Below are 21655 nucleotides of genomic sequence, written 5' to 3' on the forward strand. Positions count from 1 at the left end.
AGTAATAAAGGAAATTACAGAGTCTTGCTAATATCATGCAAACATGCTGAACTGGGTTTAGTTTATTCTTTGTGGTGGTGCAAGAAAATGTATTATTTATGTATGAGGTATCTGCGAACACTGCAATTATTTAACAAAATGAAACAGGAAATTTGGTCTGACAGCTTAAATTCTTTTAGCTTGCACATTTAAAGCTTACTAAAACCCATGTTTGCATGTAACATGATCATACTCACAACCTAGGTAGATTTCATCAGATGATTCTTTGTGTGCAAACATGACGAAAAGAGGTCAGATCTTAAAATATTCAGTCTTTGAGCTGTTGCAGAAAAACATGCAAAGCCAGCGTTCACCAAGGTCTGTTCAGAAAAGAAAGCACTATTAATGTAAGCTGCTAATGAGATATATACATTATGCTTAAGTGGACTGGCTTACAACAGATTTCTGCATGCTTCATTCAGTCATGGTGATTATCTGTTAGCGCTATTCGCAAGAATTTAGATTTTTTTTTATCATTGTCGACAATTAAACGCTGCAAAATACTAATTATAGGAGCTGATGTTTGGATGATGTATTTCCACCTTTTGGAACACTACAATTGCTGGTCTTCAATTATGTATGTATCTTCTAGCACATCTACTACTAATTTGTTAGAGCTGTTTCAGAATAATACCTCTCTAATTTGTAAAACAAAATATTACAGGTTAATGCTGCCAATTTCCTCATGTTCACGTTCATTTCCTGTCTTGACCTTTTGACCTACAAGAACTTCACTGGCCGAACAGTTAAGGTTAACTGCTGTATATAACAAATTTCTTGAATCATGAAGGTCCTGCTGTACACTGCTAAGCTTCCAAACACCCGCTGTCATGCACAAACACACAGTAACCTTTCTCTGTCACTGTGGTAACCTTTCTGGTAACCACAGTGACAGGCAAAATAGAGGTGGGAAGTAATGGAAGGAAGTTAGCCCTCTCGGTTGGAGAAGGCTGACCTGTGGAGTTGGGTTTGTTCAGGTGTGACATAAATGTAGGCGGCCAAGGTAAGGAAACTGAAATAACAGAAACTCTTTTTGGCAGCTCACCTTCTCTTTACCAAACTCACACTTCCTATGAGATATTAACCAAGTTCACTGAGGGGGTACAGGTATTAATTTCACTGGAAAAGCGCAACTTATTTCACTCTATATCTCAGCTGCCCCCCTTTTATCCATGAATACAGGTTTTCAAATGCCTACCAGAATATAACAGTAAATATCAAACAGTAGATACAACTGACTCCTGAGCTATTTGGAGGGTTGAACAAGAAATGAAATCACTGGGTTCTTCGTGTCATTGCTTGACAGAGAATTGGGGGGAATTACACTAGCTGGTGTAATTATATGAGTCAGACATAACACAGACACACACACTCTAAGAGAGCAAGAATGTAAGATAGATAAATACAATAAGAGAAAAATAATATTATTGAAGCTGCACTTTCTTCTCACTTCTATTATGACTTATCCTTGAAATACAGCAGCAATACACTTGGCATGGCCTGCTGATGTGCACGCATTTTTTTGACACAAAACATGGATGACAAATGCACTTTGAAATCTAGAGTAAATTAAAGCAGGAAGGCCACCATACATCCTCAGGCTAAAGCAGTGATTGATTCGTGCCGACTGATTGATTGACTGGTTGAAACAAGCAGTGAGCTGGCATTTTCTGACATCCTTGAAGAAAATTAGTGCAGACAAAGCCTATTTTTCAAGCACCTTGAAGACACTACTGATTAAGTCAAATGCTGCCCCTAGTCGTGTATGCACACATAACCGGAGAGAATCTTCCATCACACAAATGCACAAGTTATCAAAGTTTTGATGACAGAGTGAGATTTTCTCAATGACTGCACAAGGAAAATGCACACGTCAAGCACTTTTGGGTAGTTTTTGTCAAGTGTCTGTTCAGGGGATGTGTGTGTGTGTGTGTGTGTGTGTGTGTGTGTGTGTGTGTGTGTGTGTGTGTGTGTGTGTGTAACCATTACAGAGGTTGCTCCCTAACACTGGCTGTGTTTGTCATTGTTAGAATGTTTTGGCATGCTATTATGGGTAAAAAAGTTTAAACTAAAGATAGATGCTGATTGGTCTCTTTCTGTACTTCTGTATGACATTATTAAATGTCATACATACTTGAGGGCTGTATATAATGTTACTACTGGGCACACTGAGTACCATGGCTTTAGTGTTCGGGAAATTGGTGTTCTCTCTATCCTTTTCCTGACCAAGAAATAACCCTTTTTCCACTGGAAAAAATATATAAAAGCAACAGTTGAAGCAAATTGAGCTGTTTCCATTAGAAAAAGTGAGGATGGGTCATCCTGTGTACGAGGACTGCACAGCAGGTATTTGCTTCAGCTGTTCTTCTCCTCTCCTCTTACTTTTCATTAGTTTTCATTTGATGTCAATTATGCAGTTTTTTTAGATTATATTTATATAATCTAAAAATATAATCTAAAATATATATATTTATATTTTAGATATACATTTATTTAAAAAAAAATCCCCTCTTGTCCCTGTTGTCCTTCAAGCTTGGGTCCTCTACCAGAGGTCTAGGAGCTTGAGGGTCCTGTGCGGTATCTTTGCTGTTCCTAGAACTGCGCTCTTCTGAACAGAGATCTTGGCTGCTATTCCTGGGATCTGCTGGAGCCACTCGCCTAGCTTGGGGGGTTACTGCACCGAGTGCTCTGATTACCACGGGGACCACTCGAGCTCTTTTCTGAGCCCTTGGTACTTCTCTAGCTTCTCCTGTTCCTTCTTCCTGATGTTGCAGTCATTAGGTATCACTACATCTATCACTACAGCCGTTTTCCTTTGCTTTTCCACTACTACTATTTCCGGTTGGTTAGCCGTCTGTATCTGGAAGTCCCAGGATCTTAGCTCGGTCATTCTCGACCATCGGATGTCTCCCATTTTGACCTCGGGACTTCCAGGCCATACTTGGCACAGATATTCTGCTGGCAATTTGGTTATGACGTTCCATCTATGCCCTGCCTGCGAGCATCATGCACTTATGTGCTGCAATGTGCTGAATTGTCTCAGCGGCATCTTTACACAGCATGCACCTGGGATCTTGCCTGGTGTGGTACACCCCTGCCTCTATGGAGCTTGTACTTGGTTGCGGCCATCTTCTTGATGTACTTGTGGATGTTCATTGTCTCCTCCTGGTCCGTGGTACTGATACTCACTAGCCCCCCAGCATCCTTCCTTCCACTTAGCTCATATCCGAGGTAGGCTTGGTTAGCATGGGGGGTCTAGCTCGGGGACCCTTACTGGATACAAACGCCCTGGTTGGGAGTCGAACTCACGACTCCTGTTTCAAAGGCGTGGAACGGTATATACTATTTTTATCTTTTTCTTTCTTTCTTATTATTTCTTTGTTTTTGTTTTTTAAATGTATCGCCACCAATTGGATCACATAGGCAAGCAAAGCATTTTTTGGCCATGGCAACTTTGGAAAATTCTAAAGGAAGATGCATATCACGTCTTAAATGTCACACTTCGCTGGCAGCCAGCCCCGAGGTTGTTGATTTCCAAACTCCACGGGGCACTATGCCGCTGACCGCAGAGGTGTGGGTGGGATACAAGGTGGAAGGAGGAAAAAAGTGTTTCTTGCGTTTGCCAGCTGCTCCTTTAGCTCACACAGAAGAAACACACAAACATGCACATACATCAATCTCTTGTGTCACAGTTTCACTGCCTGTCACCATGGTGACACCCTAAAGCTACAGCTGTCTGACAGAAGACTGACTGAACTTGCCGTGATTTGTGAATTTTGTGGTTTTGCATAGGCTTACACAAATACTCTCGCAACTTCAATTGGCAATCAGCTGAAAAAAGGCAGAGTTTTTCTCCTCTTTAGGTCAATTGTTAATAACAATCACATTCACATTCATCATCCACTTCCTCTGTGGATGCTGTGCAATGATTAGAATTTCATTCAAATATGAACACGTATTAAAACAGATGTTGTTTTCCTTCAGGAAATGTTTCACTCTTCTCTTCTCTTCTCTTCTCTTCTCTTCTCTTCTCTTCTCTTCTCTTCTCTTCTCTTGCTCTATCAGACCCTTGCCCCAGGCATGTTTTTTTCTGAGTGACATTCACTGGTGGCACATATAAAGCAGGTTAATATTGATCTGGGCTGAGCAGGTGATGGGTTAAATCGATTATGTATGTGACAGCCCTATTTCCTAAACTTGTAAAGCTTACTAAAGAATGCCTCCAGTCAAACAGAAATAAACAAGATGAAAATGCACAATTTTGCAGTAGTATCAAAAAAATCTGTGCATTCAGTAGTGATGTGAGAGACTTCTTGAGATGGCAGAGACACTAAATGGCAGCTCTGAAATGCATGAACTAAATCATAGAGTCTTCCTTTATCAAAATGAAATGTCTAACTTTGATAATCCACAGTTGGAAACGTCAAAGAAAGATTTGATTGAGATGTTATATTCAGCACTTTATCTGGGTGGGTACTGTGACGCAGAAATAAAAAAAAAAGACTGATGATTCAAAACCAATCAAAAGGAGATTTAAATCATCCTTTGGAAAGAGTCTTAACAGCGACAATATGCCAGGCCATGTTTAATCATGACAGATCTTTAGAAACTGCGTGGGCGTGTGGGAGGGTGGGTGAGTGCAGGCAGAGAGACAGACTGGAAGACAACGTGCACTCATTTCATACATCGTAACATTTGGGCATTTTAGCATTTTTATTTTGTATAAAAAAACGTGGCACTATTCTTTTTTTTTTTTTTTTTTGGAAAAGCGATAACAGTCATAAAATGTGAAAGGGCAATAAGCAGCCTTTGTGAGCTTTTAAGGATGTCTGACCTGGGTATTTTTCCAAATCACCATGAAACATCTAACAGAGGTTTTATTAAAGCAGGTGCATTTTTAGAAAATGCATTCATTTATTTGAAAATTACCACTGTGTTTCTGCTGCTCCATCAAAACATGCTGTCATGTTGTCTCAAATGCTGGTAAAATAAGAATACCCTGATAAAAACAACAACAACAAAAATACTTTAAATAGTGTTTTATGTATTTTTGTCACATATAACATCTTTGGATACTTACATTTTTTCTCTATAGGATGAATAAAAATGTAAAATAGAATCTGAATTTAGGCCTTCTGTCCTGAGCTCTTCACACCAGTCATGATACTTTTTTTTAAATTACTTTTTTAAAAATTAATTCTATTAGATGACATTTCTTTTGAGAACATAGTGGAGTAGAACATAGTAGAATGAATGAAAAGTCAGGATTTTATAAGATGTCTCTGATAACACTACCAAGAAACCTTGACTCCAATAAAAAAAAAGACTGTAAGCTTTAGAAAACGAATTTAATCATTTTCACAGCAGCTATTTCTCAGCATAAGCAGCTCCAAGCCAGTTTCTAGATGTGTAACAAAGACAAGTACAATATAATTGCAATTACTAGTCAAGAAAAATCATAAAAAAGGTGTCTGGAAAATTCATTTCTTTAACTTTTATATATTTATATAATCAAAATGTTGGAATAATATAGACAAAAAGACTCATTGAGTTAATGTCTGCATACTTTGTCCTTTATAAATGCCAGAGTTACTAACAGAAAGAGTTGACAAGGAAGAGGTTTCAGCCCCTTAATCGCAGTAGAAGTCCATGTCCTGAAAGACAAGCAAAACATCAGGTTCTACTTCCTAACATGGAATGGGGAAAAAAAAGTATTCATTCATTTAAAAAAAAATGTTGCATAAAAGAATTCAATGTACTAACAGTTGTTTGGATCTTAACTGTGTTTTCTGTAAACCTCTGTGTCTCCTTCACCACAGTTGCAGGGAAGTATCCAATGATGCCCATCTGGTCCACGTACCGCTCACTGTAAATCTGCCAGCAAAAATAATATAACTCCAGCAAATTAGCATGCACCACACTCTATATGTATTATGCATAACCTTTCTTACAAAACTTGACATAATGAAAAGCCTGCTCGTTTCAGATACGGTGGACTCTGATATGCAACCAAATGTCTTTTCTTGTCAGAAAAGCCAGAAGGTTTGTGTTTGTTTACCACAGCTGTTGCACATCTTCTGTCTTTCACAACTCAAGTGTACAGTGCCATTAAACAATGTACAAAATCTGCACATACGCTTCCAGACCAGAAGACTCCAGCGCCCTCTGCTGCAATGAGTTTGGAGTACACATAAACCACCTGACCCTTTCTGAGGTTGAGAAATCGGCAGTCAGGAGATATGAAGTAATCCAAGACTGTGGCCATGGAGAGAACATCTAATACAGCACAGGAAAAAATACAAAAGAAGAATGCGAAACATAAGCATCTACTGTTGATTTTGAAACGTGCTGCATCCTGCATGCTCTGCTATGCTTCTGTTTTTAATGCTCAGACTTACATGAGCACTCTGCATCTCCGCAAATCTTCTGGTCTGCTAGTTTATCCATATGGACAGCCCTCGTGGTCTGGTGGAGCAGTCCCACACACAACAGAATCACCAGTGGATAACCCATCCTCGCCAAAAGACCAAGAACAAGCGACTGTTGTGAGTGTGTGTACGTCCGCATGTGAATGCAGATGTTTGATGGAACTTAAGACTATAAAAATCACAAACACTTCTCTCAGCCAGGACAGAATGGGCTGAGCCCCTTCATCACACATCGACTAGCCAATCAGTGTCGAGTCTCAGAAATTCCACACTCTGTAAGTATTCATTTCCATCAGGGGAGTTGGCTGACTTTTCTCAATTCTTAGCCTCTTTGCAGAAAGAAAGTTTGCTGTAAACTGTAAGTGTTACACTCTATAAAAAAACACATTCGTAAGCAGTAAAGGCCTTTAAATGCTATTTCTTTACAGTCAACCAGCTTTAAGATTTATCAAATCGATTTGACCATAAACCATCTTCAATAAATATGCAAATAAAGTACTGTTCAAAAGTCTTATGCTACCACTCATCCCTTTTGCCTCCAAGAAGCCAGACTTTGTTGTAATTTTTTAAGTTGTCTTGAGGACTAGTTCTTTAGTTTTCTTTGTAGGCCTTTCAAAGGTTTTCTTTGAACACTGGCTGCTGACTCATTTTCTGTCCACTCTTTGCACCTGACTACTTTCACTGACCGACCTATGAATCACTGAAGCAAAACATGTTTACTTAACTCATAGAATCAACCAGTGTTGAGTCTACACATAACAGACAACTTCGCAAATAATCTATTTTAAATTGTATCCTTTTAGCTGCCTGTTGCCAAAACACATCTATTGTTCCCATGTCTTTAACTGAATTCCAGAATAATGCACAAGATAACACAGTTTGACAGGTATAAAATAGTATTTTTGCACCAATAAGGCAATTCCAAAGGCGCTATTAGCTAAAATCTTGCTGTATCTCGGCAAAGTGTGCAGTGTGTCCATTAAAACATTTGAAATTGGACAAGTGGGGGACAAAACAAGAAGCAGCCTACAAACCTGTCTATAGCAAATGAAAATCATGCTCTTAATAAACAGAAAAAGATCCACCAGAGACTTGACACGGGAGCTTAGATGTATATCTGGGCCTTCAGTTGATCCATCTACTGTTCACTGAAGCTTAATCATCAATTATCTCAGTGGAAGTGTGGCTGCTTAAAAGGGAAGCATGCTTGCATGCTTAAGAAAGGGAAACAGTTAGAAAACGCTGAAGTATGCCATATTACACAAGATCATCATCAATATGTAAAAGGGAGGTCAGGTTAGACGTACAACAGTGAGTGCCTACAGCCCTCTGTGAAACACAGCAGCAGTTGTGTTAGTGTCTTCTTAAAATTGTTGCAAGTATGATTGTAGAAAAGTACTATCAGATCCACCATGCAATGCCATTTCTGTAGTGTGGGATTTGCAATTGCTTAATTTTGGCAACGATCCAAAACACACTGAAAATGCCTGGATACAAACACACACACACACGCACTATCAGTCATGGATTGACCTACTGAAGCAGTGTGGGATCATTTTGATAGCGAAGAGAATGAAAGGCAGCCAACAACCAAAAGAAGAGCTTATAATGTCCTGGGGAACTATTCCAGAAGACTACTTAAAGAAACTGCAAGAAACCTTCCTAAGACAGAGCTCATCATCATGCTGAAGAATAAAGCGGCCATACAAATATTGACTTTCAAGCTGGTTAGACTTATAAAGTTTGTTTTTTTACCTTGCAAACTCTGTTTGCATTTATGTTTGCACACATTTCAATAAAAGCCTGCACCTAGTTCCCACTTTACTAGCAAAATATAAAGAAACAAAGGGTGACAAGACTTTTGCACAGCATTGTGATTCATATCGAGTTTGTAAAATGTTTAGCTTACACATCACTTCCTTTGGGTGTCGCTAAAGCGGCTGCAAAAAATATAGGTCAAACAAAATTACTAAATATTGTGTAAAATTGGGTACCCGATTTTACATTGATTTTAACTGTCTGTGAAACAGCTTATATCCAGACTTGAATTGAAAAACCTTGCGTATATGACGTGACGTGTAAAGAAATAAATCCCTTAATCTTAGCAGTACAAGATGACAAAATCACTAATTTAATATGTAAATACATAAATAAATACCTAAATGTAAATACCTTACAACGTTGAAGGTAAATGTGCTTGACGGTCATGAGGTTCTGGTTGAAATATAGTTCGATTGCAAATATAACAATGCCCAATCAAGTTTAATTTTTCAAATAGTAATCTATTTGAAAAGTTCAATGTTGTCCTTTCACCCACTGTGTTCTCGGGATCCCGAAGATTTTATATATAAGAGCTGTATTTTCAACACATCTTGTCTAACTTATGGTCAAGAAATCACACCATTTTACAATTCCCTCAGTTTCTTTTCGCTGCTTGCTGGATATCAATTCAACAAACCACTTTCAGTTTACCTGGCTAGATGATAATTGTTAGTAATTATAAGTCTTTCTTAGCAGCTGAAATAATGAAGTTGAATCTTCCCAGAAATACCATACAGATACAAAACCTGAGGTAATAAAGCCTCAAGGGCGTTGGCATGCAGGTCACATTCCTTATAATTAAACTGGTGACATATTTTAGATGTCATCAACTTTGTAAACAAGCTGGACATTACGCACTTATTTCCTTCATCTGATGCAAACCACTGAAAACCGAGTATGTTTACATCTAGATGTAGGCGGGTGGGGTTTAAACTGACATGCAATATGAGTAAATAGGAAAACAAAATGAACCTCTCCCTCGCGCTACGCAGTTATTTAAAACAAACGCACCATTGGCATTTGGCTGTGACGTAGGCATACTGTAAACTCAAAGCCGTAGTCTCGGCCGGTGCTGTTATTGTTCAGTTCGCGGAGTTTGGGGGGAGGGTATTGCTTTATTTTTTATTTTGGGGGCTGCACACTGCCATTATCGGGGTAATTACAACCACCCCAATGCCTGGCCCGAGGTATATATTATTTATATAGCGTCAGAATCTGTCTAAGTAGTTGTAAGCTAACAAGTTAGGTCCCAAAGTAGCCGATGGATGCGCGGGTATCGGAGTTATTTGGCTCAGGAAACGGACACAGCTCTGGATCTGGTGGTGTGTCCAGCGGCAAGCCTGCGAATGGCTATGGGGTAGCCCCCAAAAAATCCTCTGCAAAGAACAAGAAAGCAAAAGCTCGATTATCCCGCAACTTCAAACCAAGCAATAACACCCCGTATCTACCTCCAGAGGTAAGGCTAAAAATACGCGCACAATTAGCTATTTCGAGTTAATATTTCCCGGGCACTGGAAAGCCTGTCACTAAGAGTAAGCAAATGGATTTTTGTCTGTTGTAACGCTACTCGTAGGTTTGTCATTGTATTTCCTGTTTTGAGGGTTAGCTTCCCCACTATTGACTTGTCTTTGAACCTGCAGTGACACGTAGCTAGTCGGTACAAAGAAAATGAATGGTACCATTTCAAGCGTAGAAGTTTTGCGTTTGCTGTTGGCTTACGACTTTCTATTTACAGTAGTTTTGCAGAAATAGGCCTAACGTATGTTAATTGAAAGTTTTTTGATTAAAAAAATGCAAGTATTTTGCTAGCTAGCAAAAGAAGATCAGCTGTGTTTGTAAATAGGGGGCGGGTGCATAGCTCAGCCAGCCGACCTCTAGATAGTGATACTGTGAGTGTCTGACATTCACTCAGCCAAGGACTGTGTTACTACACAAAACTTTTTTTTTTTACATGTATTTATTTATTTATTTATTGTACAGTGACCTCCGTGTGTTGTCATTACCCACCAGCTGCGTTTTTTAAACGTGACACTTAATCCTAAACTGTTCTTTAACCTTTACTGATCATAAGCTGCCCAGTATAAAATTGCTGTCAGCTGATCACTGAATATAACTAGGTCCCCTGTCATAAGTGATTACATGACAGATATTTTCGCGACTTGGTTTACCTTAAATGTATTGATTTTGACTTTTAAGCATGTGTATGTAATGTGTAATAACATATTAAGTCGCTGTGTAAGGCTAAGCAAGCGGTTAGCCTGTTTGTATAGCTCTCAGTGACTGCCTATTCATAGAGAACACTGACTGCACATTCAGTCAAACTGCTTTTCTTTTTCTCTTTAAACAAATCAATAGTCTGTTGTCTTCCTTACAGTTTTACAGCTGTTGTTTCTTTTCTGTCTCTCTTTGTTTTACTCCCTGTCTCTTAGGCTGAAGAGGGAAATATAGAGTACAAGGTAAGCAAATTAGCTGTGACGCAAAGTCTTTGTTTTGTTCATAGAGCTAAAATGCTTTACATAACACCATAAAACTGATTTATATATGGATCAATTCTTGTGATGTGGATGTTATTGGAAATTTATCAGTATGCAGTATGTGTGAATATATAGGGGCAGTCTTTCCATTGAAATATAACACCACTGTGGATTAAGTTAATCTCTAGTTACTAGAGCATTTGTAGTATCAGGACAGCCGCTTCTTGTCAATATAGAGCTTTTTTATTGCCTTGGTCCCACAGTAATCATTTGTTTATGTCCAAAATAGTGTTGAGTACTAATTAGTAATTTCTTTTCTTGAATAGCTCAAGCTAGTGAACCCCACACAATACCGCTTTGAGCACTTAGCAACACAAATGAAATGGCGACTGCAGGAGGGCCGAGGTGAAGCTGTCTATCAAATAGGTGTCGAGGACAATGGCATGCTGGTGGGACTATCAGAGGAGGAAATGAGGGCTTCACTAAAAACGCTCCATCGGCTTGCAGAGAAGTAAGTCCAGTATTTTTATTCCGTTTACTGACTGATAGTTATTCTGCTGTTGTAGTTTACCTCATCTACCAAAACACAAAGAACTGTACTTACGTTTGTTTTTCGTGACAGAGTTGGAGCGGACATCACAATTTTAAGAGAGCGAGAGGTGGACTGTGACTCTGATGTGCCTCGTAAGATTGCTGAAGTTCTCATTCGCAAAGTGCCAGATGACCAGCAGGTTAGTGTGGCTACCTGCACATGGATATCTCTGGATGTTTAAATTCTTGGGCATTTTTAAGTCATTTTGGTGTTGTGTTTTTCTCCTTAGTTCTTAGACCTACGAGTAGCCGTACTGGGCAATGTGGACTCGGGCAAGTCCACTCTTTTGGGTGTTTTGACACAAGGTGAGCTGGACAATGGACGGGGAAGAGCGAGGCTCAACCTTTTCAGACATCTACATGAGATTCAGACTGGACGTACTTCGAGCATTAGCTTTGAGATTCTTGGCTTTAACAGCAAAGGAGAGGTGAGAAAACGTCCTCTATAAAATAATATATATTACACCTTATTTATGTACTTTTACATCAGTTGTGATAAGTAGCAAAGAGTAAATACATCCATTATATCATAATTTTTACAATTTTGGATGTTTTACTACAGATTCCTATTCTGATATATATTAAACTACTCCATCTGCATGAAATGTTAGTAACTGATAGCTAATTTTGTTTGTTTGTTTGTTTTCTTTTTTTAGGTTGTGAATTACAGCGAGTCTCGGACAGCAGAGGAGATTTGTGAGAGTGCCTCTAAAATGATCACATTCATTGATCTGGCGGGTCACCACAAGTACTTGAAAACCACCATCTTTGGCCTCACCAGTTATTGTCCAGATTTTGCAATGCTTGTGGTCAGTGCGAATACTGGAATTGGTGAGTATTAAAAACCCTCAGAGGTCCTTAGGGACATTTATTGTCTTTTGCATTTTTAATTTTAAACCATTTTCACTGTGTTGAGTGGAATATAGCCAAATTTGTCAAAGAATTTTCTTTTTAATTATATTTTATAATTGTGGTGTAAATTCATTGAATTAGCCTAAAATGGCTAAGCTACAGAAATGCATCCACCTTAGTCCCTTTGGACAAAAATGTCCACATTGAAACCCATTATAAACGCTATTTTTCACGCCAGAAAAATTACGGTCAAAGGGATCGTCAGGTTTCCAGCTTAGGTTTCGTTTTGGACTACAGGCCTTAGAGTTGTAATTTTTTTATTTGTCCACCGGGTGGCGCCCTTGCTTCACATTTGACCTCTGCTGGAAAACAGCGGGCTGCTTGGACAGACCTGCCGGAAATGAAGCCTCATCTCCGGCGTGCAGCAGCGGCTTCGCCCGCTGATCGGGCGGGACCATTTTTTGGTCCCTAGGACCATGAGAGGGTGCATTTTTTTTTTAGTCAACAGGAAATGACGTATTTGTTGTCACGTGGTATCGGGCGTGTGTGCTGGAAAAAGGGGTCCCCGGTGATCGTGCCCCGGTAATCGTCGCGACTTACCCCGGCAAGATGCACTTATTTCGGCCTAGAGGAGGAGCATTTGCCGCCTGGAGACCATTTTCTGGTCCTGAAAAAAAAAATAAAAGGCGATCGAAATGAATGTTGGTGCCAATCTTTAGTCCATCCAAAGGCCTAATTATAATAACAATTGAATATTACCTCAAATGTTTTTTTTGGAAAATATTCAAGTTTTATGTTTTTTGGGGCAAAAAAAGCAGTGCGCTCATGTGACGAAACCGGGATATAAAGGGTTAAAATCCGCGAAATGTAATTAAAACTTGACATGAATATTTCAAGGAGAAGTAGTTTTAAAAGACTGACCAATTTAAAGTGAAAAAAAAATTAATATTTAATATTTTTATTGCACATTTTGGGGAATGGACATAGGCTTAAAGGTGGATGCATTTTTTTTTTTAATGTGCTCCTGCAAAAAAAATAATGGCAGGTCAAAATGAATTTTGGTGCCAATCTTTGGACCATCTAAAGGCCTAATTATAATAACAATCAAATATTACTTCAAATGTTTTTTTTGGAAAATATTTAGTTTTTTTGTTTTTTGGGCTAAAAAAAACAGGGCGCTCGTGTAATACAACTGGGATTTAAAGGGTAAAAACAACGAAAATATAATTAAAACTTTATATGAATATTTCAGGGAGAAGTAGTTTTAAAAGACTGACCAATTTAAAGTGGAAAAAAATATTAATACATAAGATTTTTATTGCACTTTTTGGGGAATGGACATTTATGTCCATTAGGGACCAAGGTGGATGTCTTTTTTAAGGATCTCCAAGGTTAAGTGAACGATTAAATTTTCTCCAAGTTCTATTCAAATGTAACTGTTGTTGTGCAAGATAGTAATGCAGTTTGCTGTTCTGGTTGAGAGATAGCCCATGTTTGTGTACACCATACCCCCACACTGTAGTGCACAGTTATGGCTTGGCACTTTGCTGACATGTGATAGCTGAGGTTATGCAATAAACCAACCTTCATCTTTGCTTGGCAGTGTAAGTCCCAAAATATCTCAGATATCATAATTTCAGGGCAGAGTACTTTGACCCACTGGGGATAGTGCTGCGCTCTTGCAAAGCTAGTGTGTATTTCAGCATTGCACTTGACAGTCACAAGAGGTTTTCTCAAATCTTGCAAGCATTTGGCCTTTTCAGTGGGGTTAAGGCTTGACATGTGTTTTTACCATATAACCAAAGATAAGAAGAGAATTCAGATAAGTTGATCAGGTGCTACACTCTTCCAGAGGCAAAAGAAACATGCTGATTTGCATATTGTTGTGATGCAAATCGGATCTTCACAGTCCAGCTTTACCCAAGTTCTTCCTGTATTTTTATTCTTCTGTAAAAATGAAATCACTAAACCTTACTTCAGTATTATGTTTCACATCTTGTTCTATTTATAGGTAATGTGTTATTGTATAATGTGCTCAACCCCAACATTTTCATGATAGCATTAGCTGACATTGAGTGCAGGAAGCTTGTATCCAGGAAGGACCTACTTGGAAACCTGAGCCTCCGAGACTCGTTGGTCAGCCTAAACAGCTTTCTGTTTTACATTTGAAAACATACTGTTTGATTATGTTTGCTGTTAGAGCTGAAAATATAAATATGAATAAGTGTTGCACTACAAAGCCGTTTGGGATTTACACCAACAATACCAGGTGGCACACCCTTAGACCATTCACCCATTGTGACACACAGCATTTCAGTGTGTATCAGTGAACACAGATAAGAACCCTTTGCTCAAGGCAAGAGACCATCTGGAAACAGTCCTCTATGCAATACACCAAAGTAATATATTATTATTAAGAAAGCTGTAGTTTTGTTTACGTTTCGCAAGTGGCACTAAAGCCTGTATAGGAAACCTGAGCCTTTGAGATGTTAGTCATTAAGTGCTGTAGCTCACATCCGGTTGGAGTTATTGGATGAGCTATATGCATCTGCTGTTAATGCATGGCTGTACTTTTGGCTTCTCCCTTACTCACAAGGGGTTGTTTCGCGTTTTTCATTTGGTAGATTTTATCCCAGATTTCCCGACACAGCCCCAAAGGGCTTTGTGTCACTTCCTGGGAGCGAACAAGAGATCTTTCACTTTTAGGCCGATATGAAAACCATGACATTACAGAGCCAATTAAAAAAATATATATTTTTAGCTGCTCTTATTATTCACAAGGGGTTGCCACAGCAGTTAGCTCTGCCTGTTTGATTTGGCAGTGTTTTTATGTTGGATTCCTTTCCTGACACAACCCTGATGGGATTTGTGTTTTCTTCCAGGGTTGAACTGCTATTTAAGCTTATTTTGATTATATGAGTTGACTGATTCCATGCCAAAATAAGTCTGTGTTATTTTCCGAGGCTGTTTATTTCTAAACAGTATTAAATTGAAATACTGCAATTTCATAAGCAGTTAGTTTTAGTGCTAACGCAAAAACATAACTGATTATTAAATATTAAAAAATACTAAAGGGTTTATTGGGCACAGTCAGAGTATAATTAAATGCTTCAGAAAGTCCTATCTGTACTCCTTGTTTATTTACACTGTTCTGCAATGGTTTGTCTATCTTTGAGTAAATAACTAATAACACTGTCAGCATCAAACGAATAACTACACTCAGTAAAAATAAAGGTAATTTAAATAATTTGTAACAACAGGATAATACATTTATTTCTGATTTTTAGCAAAATAATTAAAAACACATTAAAGTACAATGCATTTTTTTCATAAAAAGGGCATGGATAAATTAAGTTCCTAAGTGTATATTTGTTTATACTTAAATAACCCTTATTAATGCAGCGTAGGCGTTACTGTGTTTATGTGGGTGTCTGTTCTAAAATAGGACGTGCAGGGAAAATGGGGTCAAGAATGTAGATAGGAAGGGACATGCCGTCTGCAACCCAAGAACTACAGCTTTAATTATGAAACAGCGTAATGGATCCGTGTAATGCATAGGGCTTCTCTTGGGTTGTAACTTTTAAGCTAAGAAGCCAAAGGGTGAGTAATCTTTTTGCATCATTTAGTTATGCTTTACTTTTTACTGCACTGTGACACATTTACCTCACCTCAATTTTTTTTTCAAAACTCAGTTTGTGTTTTTCTGAAATGTGAATCTTCTTGAGACCAAAATTAAGAGAACATGAGAAGTCACTTTGTTTAGAAGAGCTACTATTTGGCACTCGTGGAAACATCAGAGACATAGTTACAGTATATGTTTGAATACTTTGAATCAGTCCTATCCTCAAACTGTTTCTCTAATGACATAAAAGTCTTTTATTGTGGTATGTGCTATATAACCCTTCGTGTATATAGTCTTTGATTTGCATTAAGTCTGGGTTTGTAGATAAGCACTCTTATGCTAAGCAATAGGTGTTTGAGACTCAGAGGGCAGCTGTTGTGTTTGTACAAAGAATAAATCCCCTGTTTGAATTGGCGTATCTTTTTAAATTTCTTGCAAAGTCTTATTTGGATTACCGAGTCAACAGTTGGAGGTTTATAGGTTGGATTTAGCTTAGGCAATAGTATTTACGTGTGTTTAGGAAGACTTCATCCCTTCTGAAAACATGACATTAAATAAACATTGCCTTTGTCTGCTTGCTTGTGAAAGCTATTTTTGGTGAACAAGTAGTAGGCAAGATATAAGCAATGCAAAATCCCAGGTAAATCCTCTTTCTTTCTTCCTCTCCTTCTCATTCTTTTCCAGCTGGTACCACACGGGAGCATCTTGGCCTTGCCATGGCACTGAAGGTTCCCATCTTCATTGTTATCAGTAAAGTGGACCTCTGCACACGGGCCACTGTTGAGCGCACAGTGCGGCAGTTGGAGCGTGTCTTGAAGCAACCAGGCTGCAACAAGGTGCCCATGGTTGTAAGCAGTACAGATGATGCTGTCACAGCAGCACAGCAGTTTGCACAGTCACCAAGGTATGAAACACACAAGTGCAGTTTTCCATTTAATAACATGCAGTAAAGTTTGCACTCCTTCTATAATAAATACTGTAAACAAAAACTGGAAAGTAATCATTTTTATTTTTTCCTGAAACTCTCTCTCAGCATCACGCCAATCTTCACCTTGTCCAGTGTTTCTGGAGAGAGTCTAGATTTGCTTAAAGTTTTCTTTAACATCATCCCTCCTCTGAGCAACAGCAAGGAGCAGGAGGAACTAATGCAGCAGCTAACAGAGTTTCAGGTCAGTCTGAAATAATTCAATTCAGTTCAATTCAATTCGATTTTATTTATAGAGCGTTAGTTTCCAGCAACTGTCGCCTTAAGGCGCTTTATATTGTAAGTTACAGACTCCACAACATTAAAATGAAATAAAGTTTGTCTGTCCGTGCAAAATGATCTTCTGGCTGTGAGCTACTGTCTTCCAAATGCACAGTGTAAATACACAGATTATTTTGATCTGAATGACAGCCATGTGCATCATTGCAGGTGGATGAGATCTACACAGTTCCAGAGGTGGGGACAGTGGTTGGAGGTACTCTATACAGGTCAGTATGTTGAAATTATTGTTTCATTACAGGTTAAGTGGGTTCTTTGTTTTTAACCCAGAAATCCCTCTGACTCGCTATTCTCTCTGGTCTTACAGTGGTATTTGCCGTGAAGGGGATCATCTTGTAGTAGGGCCCACAGACTCGGGTCAGTTCCACCAGTTGACCGTAGGCAGCATCCAAAGGAACCGCTCGGCATGCAGGGTGCTCAGGGCGGGCCAGGCTGCTACACTTGCTCTGGGCAACTTTGACCGCTCATTATTGCGCAAGGTCAGACTCAGAGCTTGTCTAAATTAGTGTTTTATTAGTTAATCACATTAAAAGTATAATATATCTATCTATTGGTTAATGTAAATTGCAGTAAAAGAAACTTGGAATTTGAAATCATTATTTTCATACAAATCTGAACTATGTATGTACACCATCCATATGTTTTCCACTTACAGGGCATGGTGATGGTGAGCCCAGAGATGGATCCTACCATCTGCTGGATGTTTGAGGCTGAGATTGTCCTGCTTTTCCATGCCAAGACCTTCCACAAGGGCTTCCAGGTTACTGTGCACATTGGCAATGTGAGACAAACTGCAACAGTGGAAGCAGTGTATGGCAAGGTTGGTCCATCCGCTGAGCTAAAATGCTCTCATTAACACAGAGAAAGTGAAAAAATGGTGTTTTCAAGGCAGGAGACACACTCATCAATAAATCCATGTTTGTCACAGGCTACGTGGTTTATTAACAGTGTGTAATGGCTGGTGACCAATGGAGTTAAATCCTCAGATGGGTGTTCAGATTTGTCGTGTAGAACATAATCCATTTCTTTCATGGTGAGCACAGTTGCTCCTCTCTTTTACAACAGAAGTACTTCCTTCTGCTAGCTACAAGCAATCTATTGCCAGCTACAAGAGTACTTAAAGATGTGAAAGGCTCTGGGTAGGTGTATCTTGGTTTTCTCACATTATCAGTCTTTCAAAGCAGGAATCCAAAAAACTATTCTGTTTAGTGTCTGCTCTGAAATGATACAGCAGTGATTCAAAACAAGAGAAACCAAGAATTTTGATACAATCCAGAATTATAACAAATCCTTTCTGGGATTTTTTTAAGGACTCTATTGGCACTACAGAGCTATTTTATTTGTTTGTTGAGTGTGTGCCCTTTAATCTTAATCTTGGTGTCACTATTCCACTGATTGATTTTAAAATTAAATCTGCAAGTTTAAAAGTGCAATTATATATACACAGAAACACTCATCTTTCATTTAAAAGAACAGCCCACAGGTTAATTTCTAATTTAGTGCCACTAAAGCCTCTGCTGCTGTATTTGGCCCAGATCACCTATCTCATTAATAATCCTGCCTTTGTTTGATTCCTGTTCTCGTGCTACACCACTGTACAACAGGAGGAGCTGAGGACGGGAGAGAAAGCGGTGGTTCTCTTCAAGTTCATCAAGCATCCAGAATATCTGAAGGTGGGAGCAAAGATTCTCTTCAGAGAGGGGGTAACCAAAGGTATCGGGCACGTCACCAAGCTGCTTCCCATCGTCGAGTACCAGCCATCCTAAAGACGAGATGAGGAAGAGCCCTAACATTCTTCAGGCAACCACAGAACCAAACACCGTCCCACCTCAAAACAGAGTGCTTTAAAAACCACCTCCTGCTTTCTCCAAAGGCCACGCTGCCAAGTTCCCTTCACAGTAAAAGCCTTTTTGCGCGATTCTGTTGTCTCACCATGTTCCAAAGCTTTGTCACCTTCTTACATTTTGTTCCTTAGAGCCTTTTCAGTACCTGCTGATATTTTCCATCTGCTTTGTGTTGTTGAGGCTTAAAAAGTGTTGCTTTTCTTGGTACTGATGAGAAACCTTTCATCCATATCTACAACACAATGACCAAGCATCATCTACCAAAGTTCGCTTTGGAAACTTTGAAAACTGCATTCTGGCCTTTACAACGAGGTGCTGCTCACACAGTTTACACCTAAATGCACTGTTAATACATACTTCAACAATATGCTCACATGCATATTTGCACTGAGGTATAAACGCCAGCGATGATATACCCGTGCCAGGTAACTGTTTTTATAAACTCAACAGTTGCAGGTATGGAATGATTTCACACCAGTGTAACACAAGGCGCAAGTGTCACCGCCTCACAGCGCAGTGTCTGTGCAAAGTGCCTGACTGACAATTACAAACTTTTATATGCTCTTAAATCATCTCCTTGTCATAGTAACTGCTGTGTGAGCAGGTCAGAAGCTTCATTATCTTGCGTTGAGCTTTGTTGTTTCATCACTTTTATGAAGATAACGGAGAGCATTGTGTGGTATGAAAAGCTAGAACATGGCCCAGTTTGTATGTCAGTCTGCCAGGATAACTCACATTGGCAATCACTTTTTAACTGTCACATTTATCAGTGAGAACTATTTTTTCTTTAATTCACAAGTACTGCCTCACAATAGGGCGGTAAGATGATAATGATCTTGCTGCCTGTCTTTCAAGTGCTTTAGTTACTCAGGTCAGTGTAGATATTGTATTAGACAGCATTCCACTTTCACAGAACGACTCCAGTGGGACGTTGTTGCTAATTTGGGTCGAAAGGAGAACTGATGAAAAACAGATACTCCAGATTCTCCCAAAGCGATGCGTGTGATTACACATTAGTATGTGGAACTGCCTACTGATGCAGCTTTATTTAAGAGCAATTATGTTAAAGGTACTTGATGTACTCTTCACTTAAGTTACTGATGTCACAAACTCGAAGGGGTTTAGCATAGTGCCTAATGGAACTCCTATTCAAGAAGCCTTCCATTACAGCCCATTGTTTTATAACTTAGTAAAAAAAATGAAGTTGGTGCTATTGGAAAACTTTTGATATTTAGAGGAAAAAAATGTAATAAGTGAACGTTAATTACTGCTCTGTTCACGCCTGCTGTTGGCCTCACCATCTGTCTTTCTATTGCATGTTGACGTGACTTATACGCGCATTCAAAGTTTGTATTGTTTTTTTGCACCGACATCATTGATGCACAGTGTGTGTGTGTGTGTGTGTGTGCAAGCAAAGACAGGTAAGCTAAGAATGCATTTCAACCAAAATATTTTATAGCATTTATAAAGAGTTCAGGTGTTAAAATTTGTTTTACCGCATCTCGGAAGATTTTTATAGATTTGTAGTAGTTCTGGATTTTACAATTCATTCAAAGATTTTTCAGTCTTCTTCTTAACACCAGCTTATTTTCACTCTTTTGAAATCCTTTGAAGTCAGTTTTCCTTTTAATTCAACGTGTATTTTGATCATTTTCTGGGTGAAATGCAATATTTATGTACAGATCCAATTCGTGTATTATGATGTACATGAATAAAAGTTTTATTGTCACTTTAGCAGCTGTTTAACAGTGTTTTTTCAAAGTAAAATGTGACATTGCAGTGTTTTAAACGATATATCCTATGTGAATAGATCATGACTTCCTTCACAATAGTTTTTTTTCCCCTGGTTTGGCTCCTCCTATCCTGCTCTCCAGCTGATGCAAGAAAGTGCAAGCATAATTTAGCCATTCAGGTCTGTCAATTGCTCTACAGGACAATAAGTTCACCACTGCAGAAAACATGAAGAGGATGACTCATCTATTTATGCTGCAATTGCACTCTTTGGAGTGGCAATCATGTCAAAGGTTGAACAAGCCATTGGGCTGTCTGTAATTTATGCCATTAAAGCTGCAACAGGAAAAAAAAATTCTAATACAATAATACAAAAACTGTAATTTGGCAACTGACAGGCCCTCTGACGTTATACGTCAGCTCCCTACCTGGACAACCACAGACACACAGAACCATGAACTACCACACACTTAGTGTATTTATGTTTTTACTTTTTTTTTTTATAACACTTTATATTACTCACCTGATTTGGGCTGATTAGACTTAACGAGTGGAAATGGCCTCCATTGTGAGCCAAAGCCTTAAACATTGCTTGAATTATAATATCATTAAAAGTTATTATGGAAATATTTGTTTATTGGGGGTTTTTTGTTTTGTTTTTTACAGTGACACCAAAATCACACACACCCTTTGCTTTAATTCAATTAATCCAGCTGATACTTATTAGCTCATCCAGCTGAAGGGCCAATGAGCTTATGTCACAGTCAGGCATCTGTCCATACTGAACAATAATCCTTCCTCTGAGGCTATTGTTCAGATTTTACAATAACTCAGACACAATAATCATCTAATAGATCTTCAACCAAATTCTGCTCCGGGTCAGATGTGTCATTTCACAGGCAATAACCTGTGAATTGTAATGGATTTTGAGCCAGAGGAGCTGCTACATTATTGACCTGATTGATCTTTTATAACATTTCAATCTGCCC

The 21655-nt window shown here is 38.8% G+C and overlaps 2 protein-coding genes across 3 annotated transcripts; one reads left to right on the plus strand and one right to left on the minus strand.

Moving 5' to 3' along the window:
- Positions 1-4780: 4780 nt before the first annotated feature.
- LOC146561003 (otoraplin-like) lies at positions 4781-6790 on the minus strand. Of its 2 annotated transcripts, none has more exons than XM_085243217.1 (4): positions 6438-6790; positions 6176-6315; positions 5821-5913; positions 4781-5693 (listed from the first exon to the last, which is right to left on the minus strand). In XM_085243217.1, exons 1-4 carry the CDS (start codon positions 6604-6606, stop codon positions 5670-5672), a joined length of 426 nt encoding a protein of 141 aa, XP_085099343.1. In that variant the 5' UTR covers positions 6607-6790; the 3' UTR covers positions 4781-5669. The 2 variants fall into 2 exon arrangements, with proteins under 2 accessions (XP_085099343.1, XP_085099342.1); XM_085243216.1 differs by having other exon boundaries at positions 5803-5913; positions 6438-6769.
- A 2593-nt stretch (positions 6791-9383) lies between these two features.
- Positions 9384-20669, plus strand: gtpbp2a (GTP binding protein 2a). Its single transcript, XM_085296670.1, has 12 exons — positions 9384-9744; positions 10718-10744; positions 11089-11273; positions 11385-11493; positions 11584-11781; positions 12010-12184; positions 16512-16731; positions 16861-16996; positions 17242-17300; positions 17399-17570; positions 17747-17911; positions 18696-20669. Exons 1-12 carry the CDS (start codon positions 9550-9552, stop codon positions 18855-18857), a joined length of 1803 nt encoding a protein of 600 aa, XP_085152796.1. The 5' UTR covers positions 9384-9549; the 3' UTR covers positions 18858-20669.
- Positions 20670-21655: the final 986 nt, after the last annotated feature.

The sequence above is a fragment of the Mchenga conophoros genome, linkage group LG13 (genome assembly GCF_057382185.1).
Source record: "Mchenga conophoros isolate Kocher_MC1m ecotype Shallow Benthic linkage group LG13, M_conophoros_male_GT1.1, whole genome shotgun sequence".
NCBI classification, from domain to species: Eukaryota; Metazoa; Chordata; class Actinopteri; order Cichliformes; family Cichlidae; genus Mchenga; species Mchenga conophoros.

Coding starts and splice junctions, on each gene's coding strand:
- LOC146561003 (XM_085243216.1), bottom strand. CDS start 6,606: ATGCGGACGTACACACACTCACAACAGTCGCTTGTTCTTGGTCTTTTG. Junction 6,316..6,437: donor CGGAGATGCAGAGTGCTCAT/GTAAGTCTGAGC, acceptor GTGCTGTATTAG/ATGTTCTCTCCATGGCCACA. Junction 5,694..5,802: donor CAGTTAAGATCCAAACAACT/GTTAGTACATTG, acceptor CTTGTCTTTCAG/GACATGGACTTCTACTGCGA.
- gtpbp2a (XM_085296670.1), top strand. CDS start 9,550: ATGGATGCGCGGGTATCGGAGTTATTTGGCTCAGGAAACGGACACAGC. Junction 12,185..16,511: donor CAGTGCGAATACTGGAATTG/GTGAGTATTAAA, acceptor ATTCTTTTCCAG/CTGGTACCACACGGGAGCAT. Junction 17,912..18,695: donor TGGAAGCAGTGTATGGCAAG/GTTGGTCCATCC, acceptor ACTGTACAACAG/GAGGAGCTGAGGACGGGAGA.